The sequence below is a fragment of the Alternaria novae-zelandiae genome (assembly GCF_023758075.1).
Source record: "Alternaria novae-zelandiae strain BMP 2774 chromosome Unknown scaffold_12, whole genome shotgun sequence".
Taxonomy (NCBI): domain Eukaryota; kingdom Fungi; phylum Ascomycota; class Dothideomycetes; order Pleosporales; family Pleosporaceae; genus Alternaria; species Alternaria novae-zelandiae.
The window spans coordinates 264,491-284,099 of record NW_026056972.1 but is presented as its reverse complement, the minus strand read 5'-3'; the positions used below and the strand labels follow the sequence as shown (position 1 = coordinate 284,099).

The 19,609-nt window shown below is 52.1% G+C and overlaps 6 protein-coding genes and 1 non-coding gene across 7 annotated transcripts; 5 read left to right on the top strand and 2 right to left on the bottom strand.

Annotated features, from left to right (window-relative positions):
- Positions 1 to 652: 652 nt before the first annotated feature.
- Positions 653 to 1,638, bottom strand: J4E88_006257 (uncharacterized protein; the record flags this gene model as incomplete). The annotated part of the gene is made up of 2 exons (XM_049399886.1): positions 653 to 1,140; positions 1,194 to 1,638. The coding sequence occupies 2 exons, from the start codon at positions 1,636 to 1,638 to the stop codon at positions 653 to 655; spliced, it is 933 nt and encodes a 310-aa protein (XP_049254197.1).
- Positions 1,639 to 2,744: 1,106 nt separating this feature from the next.
- J4E88_006256 (uncharacterized protein) lies at positions 2,745 to 6,156 on the top strand (the record flags this gene model as incomplete). Its single annotated transcript, XM_049399885.1, has 4 exons — positions 2,745 to 2,768; positions 2,850 to 3,577; positions 3,895 to 4,385; positions 4,439 to 6,156. 4 exons carry the CDS (start codon positions 2,745 to 2,747, stop codon positions 6,154 to 6,156), a joined length of 2,961 nt encoding a protein of 986 aa, XP_049254196.1.
- Positions 6,157 to 8,390: 2,234 nt separating this feature from the next.
- J4E88_006255 (uncharacterized protein) lies at positions 8,391 to 9,317 on the top strand (the record flags this gene model as incomplete). The annotated part of the gene is made up of 2 exons (XM_049399884.1): positions 8,391 to 8,605; positions 8,663 to 9,317. 2 exons carry the CDS (start codon positions 8,391 to 8,393, stop codon positions 9,315 to 9,317), a joined length of 870 nt encoding a protein of 289 aa, XP_049254195.1.
- A 3,253-nt stretch (positions 9,318 to 12,570) lies between these two features.
- On the top strand, positions 12,571 to 12,657 carry J4E88_006254. The gene has a single exon. It is a non-coding gene; the product is annotated as a tRNA-Gly (tRNA).
- A 331-nt stretch (positions 12,658 to 12,988) lies between these two features.
- J4E88_006253 (uncharacterized protein) lies at positions 12,989 to 14,093 on the top strand (the record flags this gene model as incomplete). Its single annotated transcript, XM_049399883.1, has 3 exons — positions 12,989 to 13,032; positions 13,083 to 13,453; positions 13,534 to 14,093. The coding sequence occupies 3 exons, from the start codon at positions 12,989 to 12,991 to the stop codon at positions 14,091 to 14,093; spliced, it is 975 nt and encodes a 324-aa protein (XP_049254194.1).
- Positions 14,094 to 14,352: 259 nt separating this feature from the next.
- LYS3 (Saccharopine dehydrogenase [NADP(+), L-glutamate-forming]) lies at positions 14,353 to 15,968 on the bottom strand (the record flags this gene model as incomplete). Its single annotated transcript, XM_049399882.1, has 5 exons — positions 14,353 to 15,546; positions 15,595 to 15,712; positions 15,762 to 15,791; positions 15,843 to 15,903; positions 15,953 to 15,968. The coding sequence occupies 5 exons, from the start codon at positions 15,966 to 15,968 to the stop codon at positions 14,353 to 14,355; spliced, it is 1,419 nt and encodes a 472-aa protein (XP_049254193.1).
- Positions 15,969 to 16,694: 726 nt separating this feature from the next.
- On the top strand, positions 16,695 to 19,159 carry J4E88_006251 (uncharacterized protein; the record flags this gene model as incomplete). Its single annotated transcript, XM_049399881.1, has 4 exons — positions 16,695 to 16,745; positions 16,797 to 17,786; positions 17,836 to 17,967; positions 18,017 to 19,159. The coding sequence occupies 4 exons, from the start codon at positions 16,695 to 16,697 to the stop codon at positions 19,157 to 19,159; spliced, it is 2,316 nt and encodes a 771-aa protein (XP_049254192.1).
- Positions 19,160 to 19,609: the final 450 nt, after the last annotated feature.

The window sequence follows — 19,609 nt, the reverse complement described above, 5'->3', positions numbered from 1 at the left end:
CCAAAAATACAAACAACCTCAACGATGGCGAGCTTGCGGGCTTTGCTGGGATTAAAACGGGCGTTCAAGATCGTGATGAAAGCGACGAAGCTGTCCAAAAATGCTATGCGATGAACTCATGGCCAGAACTCCTGTCCCGGGGACTCAAAATACGACTTCCTTCGCGACACATGAGTGCGTTGGGAGTGTTGAAAGACTACACCAATGTCTTGATGCTTGCCTCGTTCTGGGATTCGTTTGCTGCGGGTGTATAAAGCCTCGCTCACAAGTCGTTCTCTCCTTCTTTAATTACCTACAGCGTTCTTGTTATACCAAAATGATCAACCAACATGCCGTATGTTCTTTGCGGCTGGTCCTCTAAAAAATAGATCGCACCGAAGGCATGTGTTCAAAAGCCGTCAATTAATGGCTCATGAGGTGGTGCGACATCTGCCGAGCTATCTCTGTCATCAAAAGTCTGGAGCCACATCATAATGGCGTTGCCTTGCTGTGTAGAGGCTAGCGAGAAGACTTCAAAACCAAAACCAAAACAGTCGTATGTTCCTCGAACTCGACCGTAGGCTGCCATTACTTCCATACTATCATCGTGAGAACGTTCTCGTCGTCTCGTCCGGCTGAGTCCATCGTCATTACTACGATATCCTCGCATCTCTTAACCCTGCATCTCGATTCCTCCACTCCCATGGATTACCTCACCCGTACAATAGCTTCCCAACGGGCTAGCAAGATGCACATAACACGTCGCCATCTCCACCGGCATACCCGGGCGATTCAGCGGGCAAGCACCTACACCCAAGCTGTCCATCGCATCCGCCGGGTTGTTCTTCGTCGCCGGCTGCAGCGGCGTCCAAATGATGCCCGGCGCAACAGCGTTAACGCGAATACCATTCGGCGCTTGCTGCTGCGCAAGACCACGGGTGAAAGTTACGATGGCGCCCTTCGTGGAGGCGTAGTCGAGGAGCATGGGGTTGGACATGTAGGATGCGACTGAAGCGCTGTTTACGATGCAGTCGCCGCGCTTCATGTGTTTGAGCGCGTATTTGGACATGGCGAACATGGAGATGACGTTGGTGTGGAAGGTCTTCTCGGTTACGTCGAGGTCGATTTCGGTTATGTCTGTGCAGGCTTCTTGCATGGCGGCTGTTATATCATTAGTTTGGATTGGTGATGTGAATGAAGTAACGTGATCTTACCGTTGTTGACAAGTACGTTCAGCTTGCCGAAGACCTTCATGTGTTGCTCAACGGCTTGCTCGCAGTTCTTCCTCTCCCGCAGGTTGAGTTGCAAGAGGTTTGCTTTGCGGCCGGCTTCTTCGATCTTCTTCTTGACGTATTGCGCATCCTCCTCCTCTTCGGGCAGGTACACGATGCTTACATCTGCGCCTTCTCTTGCGAATAGAATCGCTACAGCGCGTCCGATACCAGAGTCTCCACCTGTGATCAACGCGGCCTTGCCTTGCATCAAACCACGACCTTCATACTCCTTGAGGTAGGGTTTCTGGTTTTCGTCCCAGAACTCGAGACGCGACCATTCTGCTTTTTGATCGGTCTTTGCGTCTAGACCAGGGCCGCCTTCTTGGTTTTGAGGTGTGATCTCTGTGGCAGGGTATGCGGTAACTGGGCCCTTGTTGTCGCTCATCTTGAAGGTAGTGTGACTAAAGGTACGTGTAATTGGCCTGAATAGGATAGAAGAGGTGATTGGCTTCCGGAAAACAAAGTTCGAAGATCTGATGATGGTTGTTTTGAACATCTCTGTCGATCGGGGGGTAGTAATTGTAGGGGCCAGTTTTGGTGGGGTTGGGATTTGATGCGATCGTCATCGAGCGTCATCGTTGGAATTCAACACCACGTCACGACGCTGAGTCTGGACTGAGGCTTTTGAAATTGTTCATTAACCGGTGCATAGAACTGCGATAACGAGCACACCAGGTGTGCATGGGTTTACCCATCTGATTGATGGATGTCGCGTTCTCTGCTCCAAACGCGTCTGAGCCGCTTCCCAGGTGTGCGTGCGTGCACAGATCATCCACGTCGGAAGAGCAACGACACCTGGGCACGCTCACAATCGAGGAGAACCTTGGACGAACACCTGCTGAAGGGACGAGGGCCAAGAGTATCGGGTCCGGGACGTATAAGAATATAGTAACTGGAAGATACACCAGCGACCAATCTTAACTCCCGCATTCAAGCTTCTTTTGCGAAGCTACCTAGGTGATCAGGCCTGGAGCATCATTCTTGCCCCCAGCCTCCCGTCGGCAAGGGTGTAACGAAGGCTTGCACGTCCATGGAATGATGATAAGGTCTTGTTGATGCAGGTCGGTCACCGCAGCTCTTCGACTACCCGACGTCTCGCGTTCCAACCTAGGCCCGGCCAAGCGTCCGCTAACTTTCACGCAAGCTGAATTTTCTCATGACCAGTCTGCGCAGTGGCAGGCCGACGACAGCATTTCGAAACTATGTGCCGCGCATTTCATGCTGCTTGAAGAGAACAGAGGAGAAGATGGAGAGTTTCAGGGTCTTGGAACCTTCGTCATGATTCCATTGGAAGGGGGCGCCAGGGCCCTTTCAGGATTAGTCCGACGACCTTACCCCACCGCCCCTGATCCGTGCCGCCTTCCGCTTCCCGTCTCATCTCACCGTTTGTTCTCCAAGTACTCTGCATCAACGCAGACCCAACCGCATTGTCTGTGATCTTTGTGAATACTTGGAAGTGCTTCTCGAACAACATTACTCTCTTCAATCGCCATGGACCCATCACTCGAAAGTGATGTACTAAACCGAAGATCGTTAATTCTAACGTACCGAAATTACAAAAACGACACGGAGTACATCGCTGGTTGGCTCGCATAGACATCGGAAAAATGCGGATACATCAGAGCTATCACCGAGCCTGAGCCTCAGCAGAAAGCGCCGCGGAAGAGGGGAAAGGCAGGCAAAGCTCGTAAGCCAGCCAAGAAGACGCCGGATCCTGTGACCCCAGCTCAATATCCCATACGCGTCTCCGAGTTTGTAGAGATGGCTGAACACATTGCTTCATTTGATCCCAAGATCGAAGTCCCAGCTGCGCTACAAAAAGTTTTTGACCGAGTGATCTTAGCTCGGAGCAAAGTGGCTAGTTGGTTCGAGAGAGGGCACTCGACCGATTACGTCAACAACCACAGGCACTCCTACTTTATCACCGTTCTGGAAAAGGCGGCAAAACTGCTGAAGCCTCTGATACCAGAGACGCCAGTAGTTTCTGAGAACATCAAGCTACAAAACAGGTTCGCCGGGCTTACGGTCGAAGAGACGGACCCACTGGACGAACTCATCACCGAAGTTAAGGAGAAGCAATTGCCCAAAGTCGACCCTATCCCGATTGAGCAAGACGAGGAGAGTCTCGAGCACGACTTCTTCTTCGCTATCGCGACATTTCTTGAGGAGATCTACGACGTGCGAGCATGGATTGTGCGAGAGTGGGATGAATATCGGCAGACAGGTGAAGGTCTCACACGCGCGGCAGTGCTTTCCAATACGGCCGTCGATCTGGTGCGATCTGCTGAGAATCAATTCGATCAGATGCTCGTTCGTCCCAAGAAGTAAGGCTAAGTCATTGTAGTGCCCGTATACACAAGCTGACGGAGATGATTGGATACCCCGCCAGAGATTACCCTGTTTGGACTCTTCCGGCACTGCTTTGCGCTCGCATGCACGATTTCTTTTACTACGGCGATGTCAAAGACAATGTCGATAAACTGGTCAAGCCGTCTATGAGAATCCAGACAAACGATCATTTGTGCGAGCAGGAAACATATTGCATGTGGCACGTCTATAGCGGCCTAAAGGTATATTTGTTATCATAGACGGGCCCACTTCACACTCGACAATCTCACATAACGCGAGAGTCATTCGGTAGTAACGCAGACAAAATAGCCCTGGAGGTCTTTGAGACCCTGGAATGGGCTCAGTTCTTCGACGTCGCAAGTCATCCCCATCTGTCTCATTTCGCTGTCGACGAGACTGCTCGGGGTATCAAACACATGATAACTTTCAAAGAGATTCCTATATGGCTCACTGTAGCGGTACAGATGTTCTTTGACGTTGAGTCGGTGTTTCAAGAGGAGGGCACGCTTGCTGCGCCTTTTCGCGAGTACAAAGAGACTGTTCGTAAAGCCGCGCAGGATTTCTCTAAAATTGATCCTATCTCCAAAATTGATCCTATCGAGCGGCCATTCAAGGGATCTGCGGATTCCGACAAAAAGATAGCCTCGCTCTATCAGAACATGCGTAACATCTTGAGCGACCATCAAGACTACGCGATTCGTGATCGCTGGGGAAGATTCATCCGGAAGAACAAGGAGGACAAGCATGAGCCACTGAGTAAAACTGTAGACGAGCCGGATTACGGTACGTTTGGATCATACTGGTGTTACAAGAGGGATAAAACTAACTTGCGACAGTCTTGAAAAGGCATCCGATCCGCTGCGGGCTTCTGAAGTACGAACTACAGCTACAGCTTAATCACAGAGCTTACAAAATCGAGCATATGGCGGGCGACATCCTTTACATGGCCTGGCTATATGTTGCGGTAAGCCGGATACTGCACCCGGAAATGCCCCGATGGCCTGACATGGAATATCTACTCAACGGTCGACAAGACAAGCTGTTCTTCGGCGAATGGCCAAAGACTCTCGACGAAGTGGGTAAGAAGATTGATCTCGGACGCGGCTACTCCATTGCCAACAAGGCGAGCAATCGGCGTTCAAAGAAGGACACCTGGGACAACAAGCAACTGCGCCGACTCGATGACCCAACTGTGATCGGAGAACTGTTTTTGAAGCGGATGGGTGCGGAACCCAAATCAACAGCAGAAGCCCACGAATGGGTGATGAAGTTAGTCAGCCTGGTGTGCAAGCCAGAGTCGCAGAAGATATTGGACCGACAAGAAAACTTACCCCAAGGTACTTACGAAACATCGGAGTTCTTGAAGTCCGTGGAATTGCAACGCAAGCCCTTAGCCTTGCTCGGAGAGATTCGCCAGTGGCTCCTAGCGGATGAAAACGACCTGCACTTCGACTGGTTCGGTATGTTGTCTACCTGTACAGACATCTGGAAGACAATCATGCCGGCATTTCGCAAGAATCCCGTGTTCAAAGACGACCCTAACATCTACAACTGGAACGTTAATACTGTAATCACTGTACTCAAGACAGAATCTATCGCGCAAGACATGGGTACGCCTATGCCAATCTTTGAGGCAGTTTGGGAAACCTTAAAGCAGTTCATCCAGATCCCAGTATCAAAGGAAAGCGGCAGCAAAACATGGAAGGGCGATCTACATTTGGCCAAGCTTGTAGACGTTTGCAACCCTGCGATGACGTTGATGAACCCAGGGCCTGTCAGCTTCATGAATCTCTATGCAAACTGGAGTGATGAAGACAAGAGAGACTCTCGTGTGGGCAGAGCAGTTTGGTATGCAATGCAGGCATTTGGTGGTAGGACCGGGAATGAGAAGAACACCAGAGAGAGCGTGAAAGAAGAGACAGATGGTGAAGAGTCAGTCAGCGAGATATCAGCCGCCGAGGAGCCTGTCGACGAGGAACCAGCCGACAAAGAGCCAGTGAACGACACACCCGCGGATGAGTACGAACCCAGCGAGCACTCAGGCAGCCAAGACGATGAGACGGCCGAAATCGACGAAGCAGCTTCGGACGCTGGTAGTGGCATCAGTATTCAGGAATTCTCTTTGGACCTCAATGCGCTCGCTAGCCAGTACAAGAACGGCGGCAACAACATCATCTTCATGGGCAACAAAATGAAAGCGCCGGTAGCCATTAGTCGCGCGCAGATGGGTCAGCTACGTACGGCACCCAATGGGGACTTCGTATTGCCCGGCGGACCCCCAAGCCGGTCTTCTCGAGTACAAATGCTACCCCCACGGAAGTCGAAGCGTGTTCGTGGTGTTCGTGCGATAGCTACGACGGAAGATGCCCCTGATCTGTGTGCTTGCGGTCTCAGTCGGTACGGAGTGAGTGTAAGGCCGATAACGACAATGAACACCAAGGCAGCGAAAGTGGAGCACCAATGTATGGGAGCGCTATTCGAAGGGATCGACGTGCCGGATCGTGATCTTGGAGACGCTATCAAGGTGACACGACGCAAAATTCGAGGTTCGTAAAGTTGGAAAGAAGGAAAGCAGACTCGGAGCTCGTGGCATGGGACCGCGGAGGTAGCATAGCTAGTCAATGTATGTAGTCGACCACGATGTTCTCCGCACTTAGGTTTCCTGCTAGCGTTCGCTCCATGATACAAACAACGTTCTTCGAAACAGGCTGTTACAGCAACGACAGTGACGACATTGCGAACGTACCACGTACTGCCAGGTGCTTGCTGGAAATGCATCGCACCGTGCTGGAGCTCCAACCTTCGGCTTTCCTTGCACCCACAAAGGCTCACGGTAAACAACCACGAGCACGACCTCAGCGCATGCTAGAACATTCACCTTGGAATTCTGCAGCAAGGTGCAGATCAAAGCCAATGCGGTTGCACGATAGACGCTGGAAATGAAGTTCTCGCACAAAACCAATACCCGGGTGCGTGTTTTCGCTAACAGAGACATGCCGGCGGACGATCAAGTAGGTTGCCGCTGCTAATACCCATGGGATTGTTTCCGAAAAGCAATTTCAACGCAGGTTGCACGCGGCGCAGCTTCTCAAGATCACCAGGAACACATCAATGCGTTGCTTTTGATGGACTATTGTACCATACTTGGACGATTGGCCAACAGCAACACAGGAAATTGCATGTGGACTGCGCCACGAGATGACGCTGGAACGGCTGGAACAACAATCCAGGATTCCAGGCGTGAACACAGAGTTTATGTCTTTGCTGGCATGCCATGCGTTCGCTTGTTCAACCTGTCGAAAAGAATGGAAGATGACCTCAAGAGGTCGTTCTCGTCCAACTGCGGTGTTCGGAGAAGGGTAGACAAAGCGGGGCGCTTGATGGGCGTCTGCGATGTTACTAATCGTGCGACTACCATATTTGACTACCTTGTTTGGTAATCTCCATACGTCAGTAAGCTAATGTCGACGCCGCACACTCCCTACCGATAGTCGTCACGGCCGGTAAACTTCCAAGATGCGCTCGCATGCATCCGAATCCTCCGGATCAGACGGGCGCATAACTCAACGAGGAAGGTCAGGCCTTCCTCGTGGCGACATGTCGATCGTTGAGCGGAGAGCCAGCATCTGGACCAGAGTGGAGGAAAAGTACCAAGGCTTTCGGCAGTGCTCACGCGTGTCGCTCGTATTACCAGGGAGGCCGGAAAGCGATCAGTTGCTACGATTTCAAATGCCCGTTCGGTAAGAGTTCGCCAACCTGCGTTGTTTGAAACATAGCACGGCATTGTCTCAAACAACCAGACGTTTTCGTCGCAGGAGTGAACCAAAATTGCTGCATGCGCCGGTGATGTGTTGGGAAGCGATGGGTCTTGTCGATAGGCTGTTTATCGATAGCCCTCTGGCGGCTGAAACAGCGGCGTCGTGCGGCAGCGGAAGCCCCGTATTCACCCCTGCTGCCACGACACGCAGCCGAGGGGCGATCCGACCACGAGAAAAACAGCCCCAAGTCATTACAAACGAAAATCAACATGACATCACGCCTCTTGATTCGTTCTTTTGCGTGATGAGGTTGATCTCGGTGTTTTCCGAGATCCACCCAAAATCTTGAGACTTTGATGTCTGGGCTTCGAGAATACGAAATGTACGTATGCAAACTCCACATGAGGTTGAGAATGGCACAGCAGGCTGAGACACCGACAGCTGCGTGACAGAATTAGTACTATGCAATAAGAAGGGGCACAGTTCGTCATCTCTACGCCGTACGTAGGCGCGCAGATGACTACCAATGATAGTGGGTGTGTTCCTCTACACGCCGGGCGAACCCAGTTCGTGACTAAGAAACTAGTTCTTTCGTACCTACATTAGCGTCAGGCACACACTCCACCAGCTGAGCGCCGGCGCAGCTCTTTGGTCAGCAGGTCGCCTGTCAGAGACAGCAGAAGCCACCGTGCAAACCCCTCACGGGCGTCGGGAAATGCGGGGCGAAAAGTAAGCGCCTCCGAAATGATGGCCTGGACATTCCGGGCCACCTTGGCTGCTTCTGGAATGCTGGGTGGTGAGCATTCTTAAGGGCTGCTGCTCGCCCTTGCAGAGGGATATCCTTCACGCTCACAGCAAGCAAGTCACTCTCTCTTCAGTCATTCATTGACCAGTCATTCATTCTATAGCCCGGTGCTATCAACAAAACACTCATTCTTTATCACATTCTTTATCATATTCTTTACAAGGTATACCCACCAACAAATATACCCAACGAACCGTTATCTCTACGACCAACATCAACTCAACCATGTCTATGTCCAAGATCTTCCAGACTGGCGCTCTTGTAGCTGCCCTCATCGCTACCGTGGCCGGCCACACCTCTGTCGAGCAGTTCGAGGCTGGAGGCAAGACCTACCCCGGTTTCCGTCAGGCTTCCAAGCAGGATCCTGGTAACAAGTCGCCTGCTTGGTGGACCAACCAGGGCTGGGGATACCAGCCCATCTACGGCGACAAGCTGAGCCAGTATGTTCATACCAACCCTAGTTCTACCCTTTCGTGCATGTGCTAACCAAGATTCAGCCCCGACATCATTGCCCACAAGGATGCCTCCCCCTCCCCATACACCGTCGAAGCCCCCGCCGGCCAAGACGTAACCTTCCACTGGCACCACGAGGGCAGCTGCGGCTCCGGAGAGGAGGGCTGGGACTGCTCTCACCACGGCTGGACAGCCACCTACATGGCATCCTGCAACGGCGACTGCAAGAACGTCGACAAGACCAAGCTCGAGTTCTTCAAGATCCACCAAAGCGCCCTCCTCGACTACCGCAAGGGCCGCTACTCCTCCGGCCAAGCCCAAGGCCAGACCGGCTACTGGGGCACCGACGCCATCTTCTACGACAACGGAAACACCCAGAAGGTTACTATCCCTTCTGAGATCCCCAGCGGCAACTATGTCCTCAGGACTGAGGTTGTGTCTATCCACAACAACGGCGATGTTAGCCAGCGCCAGTTCTGGCCTCAGGCTTTCAACATCAAGGTCACTGGCGGTGACGACAGCAAGCAGGTTCCTGCTGGAAAGAAGGGTACCGAGCTGTACAAGGCGACCGATGAGCTCCTCCAGTGGGACCTCTACTGGCACCAGGCCGGCGAGACCATCGAGGATGCGCCTGGTCCCAAGCTCGCTGCTGTTGCTTCCGTTCAGAAGCGTGCTCACGCTCGTGACTTCTCTGCTTAGGCAACCGTTTTTACACTTTCATCTTCTCTTCTTTCTCCGTCTGATTAGGGATGGCTGGTCGCATGCTATACGGGTTAGCTGCGCGGATTACAAAATGGTGCATACGGGCATGGGTTGGGGTTAGGCTTTCACGGACTGGGACTGGGATTCTTCTTCTTCTTGAGCATCACTTTCGGTTGGACTGGGTCTTTCGGTTAGGATGATGCTGCGACGACCTTTTTATGATTCACTTCTTAGATACACTTAAGCATTACTGCAATGCAAGTTTCGAGCACTGCGCTCAACACAACGATGATTTTGATCGATCCAACTTCGTAAGACTTTTGACGCATCATTGCTGACTCTGGTATGATAAAGCATATGATGGATGCGCACTTCTCTTCAGATGCATGTATTGTAACCTCGCCTTTGCCAGATACTTATGAACCCAGCGTTCTTTCGCGGATATTTCGATAAAGCAATTTAAGCCAAACGCACCCAGGACCAAAGAGTTTGCCGCTGACATCGTGCGAACATTTCAGTGGGACCATGCTTTCACAAAATGTATACTCGCGCTGGGTGATCGTAGTAGTCGCTCGAGATTCGAATACCCCCATCCCGAGGTTCCACCCACTGGACGCTCGAAGTCCATGCATGGAGACGCATCATCATCATCCACCATACGTCTTCGTACGAGACACTCTTGCTTGGGGTGAATAACCGCACAGCTGCGCGTCTTTCTGCCTCTTGTACAAATTTAGGGATGTTCTCCACGTAAATGAAGGCGCGCTCCACGAAGATCTGATCTTTGTGGATGTATTCTGGTAGCAAATCTTCGACTCCGATCTTTCCATGCCCTGCCGCAACCTTTTTCTCGGCTTGCTGGCCGCTAGATGCGTTGACAGATACGTGACAGCCAACCAAATGATCATGGAAGTACGTCAGAGAAGAACCAAGAGTATTCTGCAAATAAACCGTTGTTTCATCAAATGCTTTCTTGAAGAAGGCCCTTGGAGGCGGTTCTCCGTAGTTATGGCCGAAGTTCTTGCTGGCTAACTGTTCCCAGTCGTCGTAGAATTGCAACACTTGCTTGCGGGAATTGGAGAGCGTGTTCTCTTTATTTCGGAGTAGCAACCGCCATACATTTCGCGACTCTGGTCTTTCACCCATTGTTGTCATGGGAAACGGAAACGGGTTGAGGAAGGTCTTCTGGGGAATGTCTCCAACTGGGAGCCATTCACACCACAAGCCGAGAAGGTCCGTGTACGCAGGAAGCCTGTGAGCCGGATTCTCTTGTGTCAAACTTGATGACAATACTGTATTGACATTCGGATCATCTATATTGAACGATGATAGGTGAATGTCTACGCAGGGATAAGGCAGTCGTGGGTGTCTCAGGTATATGTCGGGATGTCCTTCATCGGCGCAGGGTAGGATTCCACACGCCAGCTAGTCACTGTGAGTAAGCGATACAGCGAATTCAAAAGCTATCATATCTTGCGAGTAACTTGTTATCGTAGAGGCCATGCCTCAATAGCAACTATGCGCGTTTCCGATGCCCAGGAACGTCGTGCATCAATTGTTGCAGGAGTTTGGGAAGCTGATAGGTAAAATTTAGCTTACCTTGTCTGCAGCTATGCTGGGTATCAAGTCACGAGTACTTCCAAGACTATGACGGCCAGTCGCACTGTACTCGACCACTAATCCCATACCCCGTACTATCGATGTCGAAAAGGTACGCCCGTCGCCTATCGCGCGCAATCTTCCTTCATCAAGTCGAAATTCGGCCCATGACATTCCCAGGCGATGTACTATGGCGACTAGACTGCCCACTGTGGTGCTGGCGACCGGTCTAACGATGTCTGGGGGCATGAAGTCCCAGGAACGACTTTTTCCTATCGCAGTGGAAAGCTGGAATCAGCTAAGTTCTACGGACACCCTGTGTAACCGTAACTTACTCGAGATACAAATTGGTGCAAAAGTTTCGGGCCATGAATTCTTCGACAGCACTAATTTACGACAATAGATCCGTTGTTGCTGGAACTTGTGAATGTCTCCGAGTAGACTCATCCATGTAGGAACGTCATCTCCAGCAATCGTAATCCACGCAGATTCTCTGGATGCCAATGCTGAAATAGTGCCTTGACAAAAGGTACCGCGAACGGATGACGCAGTACCCAGAAGAGGTGCTGGTACCCAAGAAGAGACTAGGTACCTTGACTGCTGTCTGAACAGGGACCATGGAAACTCTGGCAATGGTTTATCTGGATCTAGTAGGAAGGACTCGCGATGAACGCATTCAGACATCGTCCTTATCTGGAAGTGTGGCGTTGTCACTTTGACTTCATATCGGAATGAGCTCCTACTAAACTCAGCTCACCTAACAGTGAAGATGAGGATTCTCATTAAACGAGTTTACTCACCACCTGAACGGCAGTTCAACTAACTTATACCAACCTCCGATAACGGAAGGCTGGCATCTGCGATACCCATCCGCTGTGGAGAAGAGCTGTGCAACAAGTTGACCGGCTGCGATAACCAAGGCTGAGATGGCTATAGCCAAGGCGGCGGTCGCTACGTTGGCTTCGCTGGCCATTGTACCGTATAACCGACGAAGTTCGGCTTTGGACCCTGAGATTGTCTGTAACTGTGCTTTCGAGCATACGAGATTGTGTCGTTGAGAAGAACGAGGGTGGCGGGGTGGTCAGGCTGAATTATCTTTTATGAGCTGAACTCTCAGCCTGCTCACTCATGCAAGCCTTCGCGTAAGCATACCATCCTAGTTCTCTCGATCCAATCGTTCACTCTGCCGAGGCAGCATATCAGGTTCTATGCTACCGTTCGAGCTTGACGTGGCGCGATTTCGCGCCCATACTGCGTTCATATGGAGAGCAGATCGTCCGGTGGCGGAGTTGGCGACGATAACGCAATAAGCGGTAAAGTTGCCAAGTTCCTGTAGGAGGGGGTTTCTGCGTCGATGGAATCTGCCAATTAGGCCGAGAGAATGTCGTAAAGGTACAGATGATGTCCTCCGTCGATGCTACGTGACGCATCGTATGAGCAACGCTCGCAGGCTGCCTAGGTAAGCGCCAGCACCCCGCTCTTGCCATCCTTCCTCTCAGCCCCGCCACCTGCATTCGCCGGCTAAACAGACACACGAAAGTCGTTAGCTAGTGAGAGCTCGTACTCGTCTGGATTCATGATCCGATTTTCTTCTCTGGAGAATCTTGTAGGTATATAAATGGACATTTTCAACCATTAGCTAATCTTCACCGCGGCAATGGTTTAAGGGTAAAATCCAAGCTTCCCACGCTTCATACGTAGCCTGCTTGGGCTCCGAGTTCGAGTCTCGGTTGCCGCAAACCTCATTGTTTTTTTGCTTGTGTTGAGTTCATGAAGTTTACCGCTGGTTCAAACTTCCGCGCGTCGGAGTAGAGAGGCTTTTCTTTTTGCGCAGCGTCGCGATATGACACTAGCGCAACGCGTTGAAATGTGAAGAACAGAGGGGATTGAGAAGTGACTTGAGAAGTAAGTACCGCAAATAATAATGTGCGATAGGAGTTGAAGACGTGCGTGAGGCTAATGTGGGGTTCAGCAGCCGCCCGTAGCGCTGCGTCATCGCTCCCAAACACGATCCAGAAGCTCTCCAGCAACACCAAGGCACCACCCCACCGACCTCTCAACCACCCAATATGGCTTCCAAGATCGAAAAGACACTTGCGCGACAACGCGAGAAGTAATCCACCCCTCATCATCAAGCAAGAAGCAATGGCTAACCCCGCCCAGAATCGCAGAAGGCCAATTCTACGAAGCCCACCAACAACTCCGCGTAATCGCATCCCGCTACACCAAAGCCTCCGATTGGGCATCCGCAACCTCGATCCTACACTCTGGCGCGCTATCTCTCCTCCAAGCAGGTCAGGGCGGTTCTGGCGGCGACCTATGCATATTCCTGCTGGACGTATACAACAAGGGGGAGGTGAAGGTAGATGCTGAGAGCAAAGGACGGCTACTGGGCCTGCTACGAGCCTTCCCCAAGGATGAGCCTACAAAGAAGAAGTTCGTGGGTGAGATGGTAGCATGGAGTAGCCGGTTCGGCGATTATCCCGCCGGCGACCCAGAGATACATCACGTCGCTGGAGGACTATACGCAGAGGGTACGCCCATCACATCCCCTACTCTACCCAGATCCCACGACCCGAATCCAAACCAACCATACTAACACAATCCCCCACAGACCTCGAACCCTACGAAGCAGAACGCCACCTCCTCCTCGGCACCCAAGACTCCGCCTCAACCCTCTCCTCCCTCCACTACTCCTGGTACACCTCCGACGCGCCCCACACCGCGCCCCTCTACCTCGCGCGCGGCACCCTCCCCTACCTGCTCACAGGAAACCTGCGCGCCGCAAACAAACACTACCTCCTCTTCACTTCGTCCCTGCAACGCGCGCCAAACCCGCCCACACAGCCCGTTTCTACAAAGTCCTCCGACTTCACCGTATACCCCTCGTTACCTCTGCTCAATTTCCTGGGACTATTGCTGCTGAGTGTGGAGCGCGGGGATCCGAGTCTCTGGAGGCAGTTGAAGAGCCATTATGCGGGGGATCTGAAGGATGTGAATTGGGGGGAGGCGCTGGATCAGGTGGGCGAGATGTACTTTGGAATTAAGATTCCGAGGCAGGGGAACCCGATGTTTGATATGCTGGGGAGTATGTTTGGGGGTGGGATGGGCGGTGGTGGTGCGCCGGCGAAGAAGGCTGTGGGTGGGAGGCCGCCGGCTGCTGGGCTGGATTGAGTGGATTGTACGGATATGGGGTGCTAGATGGAGAGGCTCTGCGCTTGCATTGCATAGATGGGATGTGTTGCAGAGGCGGAGGGAAAGCTTTCTAGAGTTAGGCACGAGATACAGCAGAAGAGATACCATTTCACCAAACGAGATCAGAATCTGGAAGCGATCGATGTGTTCATTCAGTCATTTCAAAGCTTATGAGCTTTTGTCTATACCTACCATGTCCATCAAATACCTTCTTCCTTCTTGCATCCAGACGACCACCTTACATAGGCACAGTCTTCTCCTTGAACACAACGCCATACTGGTCCTCAAGCGTCTTCATCAACGGGCGGCAGATCTCCGGGCTCATAGGAGCCAGGATACCCTTCTCGCTCAGCGTACCATCAAGCACTTGCTGCACAGCAACCGCGCAAGGAACACCAACAAGCTTAGCCATGGCAGAGTAACCCTTAGGGTCACCGTAGTCAGCCAATGTGCAAGTGCGAACAGCCTTGCTACCGTCCTTGTTCTCAATCTCGAACCTGTGCTGCAGCATGACCATATCGCGCTCGTCGTTCTCGTACTGCATCTTCTTCTCAAGGGTAGCGCAGAGGGTGTCAAGCGGGTTGCCGCGAGCCTCAATCTGCTCATCGGAGATAAGCCCGATCCAGCGCAGACCAGTAATGATACGGTCCTTCTCTTCTGTGCTGGCAAACTTTGTCCGCGAGGAAATGGCCCAGATGAGGTCCTCGTCCTTGTCGCTGCTGGCGCCGATGATCTTGGCGGTTGCGTCGCGCCAGGTGCGCTTCTCGCCTTCCTTGAGGAAGTCCTTGGGGTCTTCCGAGAGGAAACCGATGTCGACGAGGCACTTGATGTACTCTGGGAAACCTTGGTAGCGCAGGGTGCCGCGGATGATGGTCTGGCACTCGGGGATGTTGTAGCGCTCTTTGTAGGGTGTGGAGTCGCGGTTGGGGTACGCGACGAAGGCGTAGCCGGGGTAGATGAAGTAGGGCTTTGCCTCAGCCATCAGCTCGGGACCCTCGACCGACTTGACCTTGCCGTCTTGGTAGAAGGCAGCCTGGTTTCGGAGCGCGAGGAGTACACCGCGGGACGACCAGGAGAACTTGTAGCCGAGCGGGTTGTCTGAGCACTCTGGTGCGGGGAGACCACCGCAGTATGACTTGAAGGAGAGGATCTTGCCACCGGCCTTGTGCACCTCGTCGATGGTGAGGACGGCGGAGAGATGGTCGACACCGGGGTCGACACCGATCTCGTTCATGACGGTGATGCCGGCTTCCTTGGCTTCGGCGTCGAGCTCCATCATCGCGGGCGAGACGTATGAGGTTGTGACGACGTTCTTCTTCTTGCGGATCGCTGACTTGATGACCGTCGCGTGGTATGTGTAGGGGATGAGGGAGATGACGACGTCAACCTTGGCGACTTCGGCGTCGAGGGCGTCGGCATCGTTGACATCGAGCTGGGAATTGTTAGCAGAGCGCTATGTATTTGTGGAGAATATTCATACGCTGATGGCGTTGGTGTTGGGAATGCCCTTAGCCAGGTCTTGAGCCTTCTGGAGAGTACGGCATGCAACTGTGACCTTGACGCCAGATTTCGCGAGGACGTCAACAGTTGGGCGTGTACTGTAATCTTTAGTTTGCTGTAGATTGAGATGGTTGATAGATGACTTACACGAAACCAGCACCGAGCAGGAGAGCGGTCCTATCACCAATTAGCCAAATCCTACCACAACAATCCCAAATTAGCACCTACTTTCCGCTGTACGCTCCAGCAGCCGCCCCGCTGACGTTGCCCATAAGGTTCTGTACTTTGTCTGCATCGTCAATTAGCCTAGTTCTCTTACATTCGTAATCTCGACTTACTTGTGATGGCCTCCATGATGTGTGATTTGGATGTAATTGCCAAGATGTGAAAAAGTTTGGGGCGAGATTATATCTTTGGCGTTGACTCCGGATCGGAATAGAGAGAAATCGGCGGGGTTACTCCGTCATCGCTCCTGAAAGTGGGGCATGCGCGGCGCGTCACGCTGGAGATCTTGGGCTTTGGCAGACCGATGGATGCTCCGAACTCAACCACATCTTGGAGAGTACATCTGGTAATACGCGTGCAAGATTGTGTGTAGCCTCCTGGCATTACCGTGGTTTACTTTCACTGTTGTCTGGGCGCGTTCTCCAAGAGTGTGTCGTGATGTACAGCGCGGTAACGATCAACACGGTCAATTGCAAATTTAGCTTGCTAAGCAGCGTCCGGAATCTATATGAGCATCAGGCACGATTGTCGCAGTGCATATATTCTTACGAGCCGGTTCTTCATCCCAATTAGACTTAGAGAAGATGGGATTGGACTGTACAACATCTGGTCTGGGGCATCTCGAAAAGGGAAGTGGGTCAGCAAGCCGCGCCAAGTCAGCTAGGTCGTATTTCCACTAGCACGGTTTCCGCGGACTTGCCAGGTACGCGTTTCATATGCGACGACGACGAGCACCACCATCCACAACTTTGGACCAGAACTAAACATAGCAACTTTTACTGTGACCTACTATTTCGCTTACAACAGACGTGTTTTGCACCCACACACGACAATCAAAACCAGGCAACCGCCATTATGCCTTCAGCCGTGGACCCCGATGATGACCTATGGGTGGCCATCAAACAAGTAGATCAACCCATATAAGTGGGCGCGTATTATGTGTACTGACAGAAACAGATCTCCCAGTCATCCGTGGGCTCAGACTACATCGACCAGCTGATACCCATCATGAAAGATGCACGCTACTCAAATCAACTGCAAATCACATTCGATCGCTATGCCAACGATCGCGAGAGTGAGATTGAGCGCATATGTAACGCGAACCATCAAGATTTCGTCAGCTCGGTCGACTCACTACTGAGGATCCGCGACCAGACCGTGCAGATGAGTGGTGAGATTCTTCAGCTGAACGAATCGATCCAGGAAAGTATCGAGAAGCTGGCGGAGCAGAAGAAGGCGCTGGTTGATTCGCGAGGCGTGCGCCAAAATATCGATGAAGCTTCGCAAGCGCTGAACGCGTGTCTGAACGTATTGCGCATTGCCAACTCGGTCCAGGATATGCTGAGGGAAAAGAACTACTACGCGGCGTTGAGAGCTTTGGATGAGTTACAGACGATTCATTTGAAGGAGATCAATCGGTTCAAGATCGCGAATGTGATTGAAAAATCTATACCACAAACCCAGGAACAGATCAGAGAAGCAGTCAAGAACGACCTGAGTACGTGGCTTTACCGGATCCGCGAGTCGGCGCAGTTTTTGGGCGAGGTTTCATTCTACTACACCGACGTACGGAGAACGCGCAACCAGGAACGCGCCGAAGCCGACACACGTTTCTCGAAGTTCAAACTGAACTCAGCAATCGAACTTGTGGCCGATGAAACCGATGAGTTTGACGTGCTGAACAACGAAGAAGCTGGAAACGAGACGGACTTTTCACCCTTGTTCGAAGCGATGCATATCAACGAGACGCTTGGCAAGAGCGAGCAGTTTAGAGCAGAGTACGCATCAGATCGGCGGACGCAGAAGGATTTGATCATACCTAACAAGCTCGACCTACTGGATGAGGAATGCAGTGACTTGAGCAGCTTGCTGGAGAGTATCGCGGGTTATGCAATTATCGAGAAGGCTACCATGTCTAAAACGCTCAACCTACGATCACAGGCTGATGTAGGTAACTTTCGCCCATTCCCGTGAAGCACTGCTAACAAGAGCATAGGTTGACGAGCTATGGGACTCGATGTGCCAAAGCGCAATCAATCTCATTACCAGTCAACTCCACACAGTCGAGAACGACGAGCTGCTCTTGAAGATCAAAGGTCGCATAGCGCTCTTCATGCTCACTATGGAGGTCCGTCATGCATGTACAACTGCGCTATTATCTATACTGACTGCCATAGAAATGGGGCTACTCCGTCTCCGCAATGAACGACCTCCTCCTCACCCTCTTCTCCAAATACTCCTCCCTTCTCAAAGCCCGCTTCAGCGAAGACTTCAGCGAGATCGTGCACACAGACGACTACATGCCCATGCCCATCAACTCGAGCGAAGAGTACGATAAGGTCGTCTCGGTATCCTGGTACAATCCTCCGGCGTCCAATGAACCCCTCACCTTCCCCTGCGTGTTACCCTTTTCGCAGATGTATCCGCTATGCTGCATCGATATCCGGAATTTCCTCAACCAGATCTACCTGTTCAGCGACGACTATTTCCAGAAGAGCAGTGTCATTGATGAAACGCTGAGGCAGAGTCTGGATGAGCTGTTGTGTGAGAAGGTCTGTGGAAGCTTGATCGAGAGGTTGAGTAGTCAGTATCCTGGGCAGATTGTGCAGATCTTGACGAACTTGGAGCACTTTGAGAACGCTTGCGTAGAGCTACAAGACCTGCTCTTTGAGGCGCGATCGTCGCCCTCAGCAACAGGTCCTGTTGTGCTCGCAGCAACTGACCGTTTCGCCAAAGCTAAGAACACCGCCTCCAACCGCGTTTTCGAGCTGGTGAACAGCAAGATCGACGACTTGATCGAAACAGCAGAGTACGACTGGATGGCAACCAAGCCCGAGACCGAACCATCGACATACATGTTAGAGCTGACTAGGTATCTCTCCAACATAATGTCCTCGGTCCTTCTCGCGCTCCCCACAGAGATCAAAGAGTTCATCTACTTCGACGCCTTGTCGCACGCATCAACCGCCATCCTCGACCTCCCTCTCGCCCAACACATCAAACGTATCTCCCCCGCTGCCGTCGCAACTCTCGCCAACGACACAGCCTTCCTCAGCCAATTTGTCAGCTCCCTCAACAACCCCATCTTGATGGAGAACCTAGACGAATTGACGCAGACAGTCGCGCTGATGGGCACAGATGATTCCCTGGAGTTCTTCGACATCGCGCAGAGGAACAAGAAGTACAGCAAGGTAGACCAGATGAAGGGCGCCATCCTGCTGGAGAAGGTACAAGAAGGAGCGCAAGTCGCAGCGCAGAGCCCAACTGTGGGCGGCAAGGAGCGTTTCGGTACGCTAGGTTCTAGATTCGGTATTAGATAGAGTGTAGCCTGTCAATCTTCACGTGCATTTCACATCACAAGAGCAATACACCATGTGAGCCAGGAGGCATTCAATACATTCTATCCCTTCATTCCAACACGCCAGGACGCCGTGAAGATAGCCACGCCGGGCTATCTGGTATCATCCCGTAAACTATTATACATACGTATGCGGCAAACCACCCTCACACCCGACACAAATCTCTATCTACTCGTCATCCTCCTCCTCATCCCGAGCGACAACAACCCCCTCATCCCACTCCTCCCCCTCATCCAACACCATACTAAACTCCCCCGCCAAAGCCAGTTCATCGCTCGCGCTCAAAACGCCTTGAACGTCGCCCGAAGCGATCTCTTCGTACACAGCCGTAATGCCGGTGATCCGGCACACTCGCGCGACGCTCGCCATCATGACAAGCCCCAGCATGGCAAAAGGGCCGACAGCGACAAG